The following is a 2500-nucleotide window of genomic DNA, read 5'->3' on the forward strand; positions in this document are numbered from 1 at the left end:
ATAGTTGCAGGCTTAAGTTATTTGGAATTGAAGTAAAAGCAATCTTGTATATGTGTAATTTGGAATTCTAAACTGCAGCCCGATGAATGATGGGAAGCCTTGTGAGGGATCTGATAAGTTTTGGAGAATATGCAACCCACAGGTTAGTGCTTGATATGTATCACTTGAATGTGAAGTTACTATGTCCTACAATGTTTTTTTCCAATAGAACTTGACATTGTAACCTATAATTATTAATACAGTGGAATTGTTTCTCGCTAGAATCAAGCCAAAAAATGACATTAAATTATAGACATTCCATTTTACAAGTAATAATAATAATAATAATAATAATAATAATAACAATAATAATAATAATAATAATAATAATAATAATAATAATAATAATAATTTTAAAATTATAAATTTAAAACGTTAAAGTTTAATTTCGCCATCAATTCGATTTTCACTCGCGGCAAGAATGGTTGACCTACAATTGGGCCGCATGAGGAATGGTCAGCGTTTACCAATGGTTTAGTTTAAGGTTTCATAGCATTCAGTTTGCGGCATATAATTCATGTTGACCCAAATCACCATATGTGAAAATAAACAAACAATAGCTAACAATGGTTTGTGCTGTGTGAGTGGGCTAGCATAAATTATTAGCCGAGTTTGCGCAAACGGTTCATTGAGCAAATCGGCCAAGAACAAAACAGTAAATAAATGGAGCATTTCTCGCAAGGATAATTTTATTTCTTTTTATAGTTATGTCCATCTGGTAGTGCAACATTCAGAGCAGAACAGTGTGCCCAGAGGAGGCCGGACTCTCGTCCTCATTATTGGGGCCATGGTACGATAACAAACGACCCAGCTGGATTTCCTTAGCAATTTTTTTGCAGGCAGTGTGGCCGAGTGGTTAGGGCGCTTGCCTTGAGATTCGGATATCCCGGGTTCAAGACCCGCTCTGACCACTCATTGAATTTGTTCCTGGTATTCCCTGGTTCAACTTCCCAGCTGCACTTGTAAATAGCCAACTGGTTTGCCTCCGGCCAGTTGGGATTCTTAACAGTTGTAGTTGTTGTGTTCTATTGTTTCGTTGATTGTGTTTCATTGGCCCTGAAAAGCCCCTATGGGGAGCGGTCAATTATGTATGTATGTATGTATGTATGTATGTATGTATGTATGTATGTATGTATGTATGTATGTATGTATGTATGTATGTATGTATGTATGTATGTATGTATGTATGTATGTATGTATGTATGTATGTATGTATGTATGTATGTATGTATGTATGTATGTATGTATGTATGTATGTATGTATGTAATTTTAGGAACTTGCTGTTGGGTGGACCTCACAGTCGTCCAAAATGACCATTTAATTAAACTCTTTAAAACCGCACTTCCCCTCTACACCACTGATGAAAGCTCTCTGTCCCCTAAGCCAAACAACGTTTACTTCCGGGAACCCTTTTTCTCTGTTTAACGGCGGAGAAACTTTGCATAGTTATACTACTTTTGTTTTTTCGGTCACCACGGTATTTAAAAATTGCTGGTACGATCCATTTCAGCTTGCAGATTATTTTGTGCCATTGGCCAATCGGCAATGGGAGCTGGATATGTTGAAGATGGCACAAGATGTTACTCAGATAAAAAAAAGCTGGACGTGTGCATTGAGAGACAATGTCGGGTAAGTGCCGCCTGATAAGCTTGACTAATACTATTTCCTCACCCTGTATTATATGCCACGACAGACAGATAAGCTGCGGACGAGAGATCCGCGGACTACCGTATTAGGACCAGTGATAAGGGAATTATCAACCAACACCAAGCAAAGCCCATTTGCCGTTGTATTTGAATTTCAGAGAGTTGGTTGTGATCATATCCTGGACTCAAATGCACTGGTTGATCGGTGTGGTATTTGCGGAGGCAATGGAGACAGTTGCTTTAAAGTTAAAGGTTTCTACAATAAATCACACACTATAACAGGTAAGGTTAGTCCTTGCTTTGAAAGAGACCAGCAGTTTGAGAGAATTTTAATAGAATCATGATCATGATGCAAAGAATTTACCAGTACATTCGCAAAGGCGTCATTCTGCAAAAAAAAAAGAAAAAAAGAAGCAATCGCGACTCCGCGCTTAATGAACAGTTAGTATAGACAGCCATAAAGGCAAATAGGCCACTCCCGAGTTCATGTCTGCCTCCTCTTCAAAGCGAGTCTAAGTGCGAAGTTTTTGTGATGGTAATTAGTTCTACTTTACATATGAATGAAAACTAATTTTCACAACAAAAAACTTCGCACTTAGACTCGCTTTGAAGAGGAGGCAGACATGAACTCGGAAATGGCCTATTCTGGTTGATATTCTAGGTGTTTGGTCTTCGCATGCGCAAATACATCAACGTTTTAAGCCTGGGTTTCTCAAGGAAGGAATAGAGAGGAGTCAATAGAGAACGAGGTTGGGTTTTCACTGGTTACGTATAACGGCCCTCATTTCACCATGAAAACGACCTCGAAGCCATC

At 38.4% G+C, this 2500-nt stretch overlaps 1 protein-coding gene across 6 annotated transcripts in view; it reads left to right on the forward strand.

Annotated features, from left to right (window-relative positions):
- Positions 1-2500, forward strand: part of LOC137983060 (A disintegrin and metalloproteinase with thrombospondin motifs 16-like) — a 41340-nt gene that overhangs the window by 29181 nt on the left and 9659 nt on the right. For all 6 annotated transcript variants that reach the window (XM_068830232.1, XM_068830230.1, XM_068830234.1 and 3 more), the window contains 4 exons: positions 79-142; positions 745-829; positions 1551-1669; positions 1845-1968. In XM_068830232.1, the coding sequence (XP_068686333.1) occupies positions 79-142; positions 745-829; positions 1551-1669; positions 1845-1968 (392 nt within the window). The remainder of the gene's footprint in view (positions 1-78; positions 143-744; positions 830-1550; positions 1670-1844; positions 1969-2500) is intronic.

The sequence above is a fragment of the Montipora foliosa genome, chromosome 13 (assembly GCF_036669935.1).
Source record: "Montipora foliosa isolate CH-2021 chromosome 13, ASM3666993v2, whole genome shotgun sequence".
NCBI classification, from domain to species: Eukaryota; Metazoa; Cnidaria; class Anthozoa; order Scleractinia; family Acroporidae; genus Montipora; species Montipora foliosa.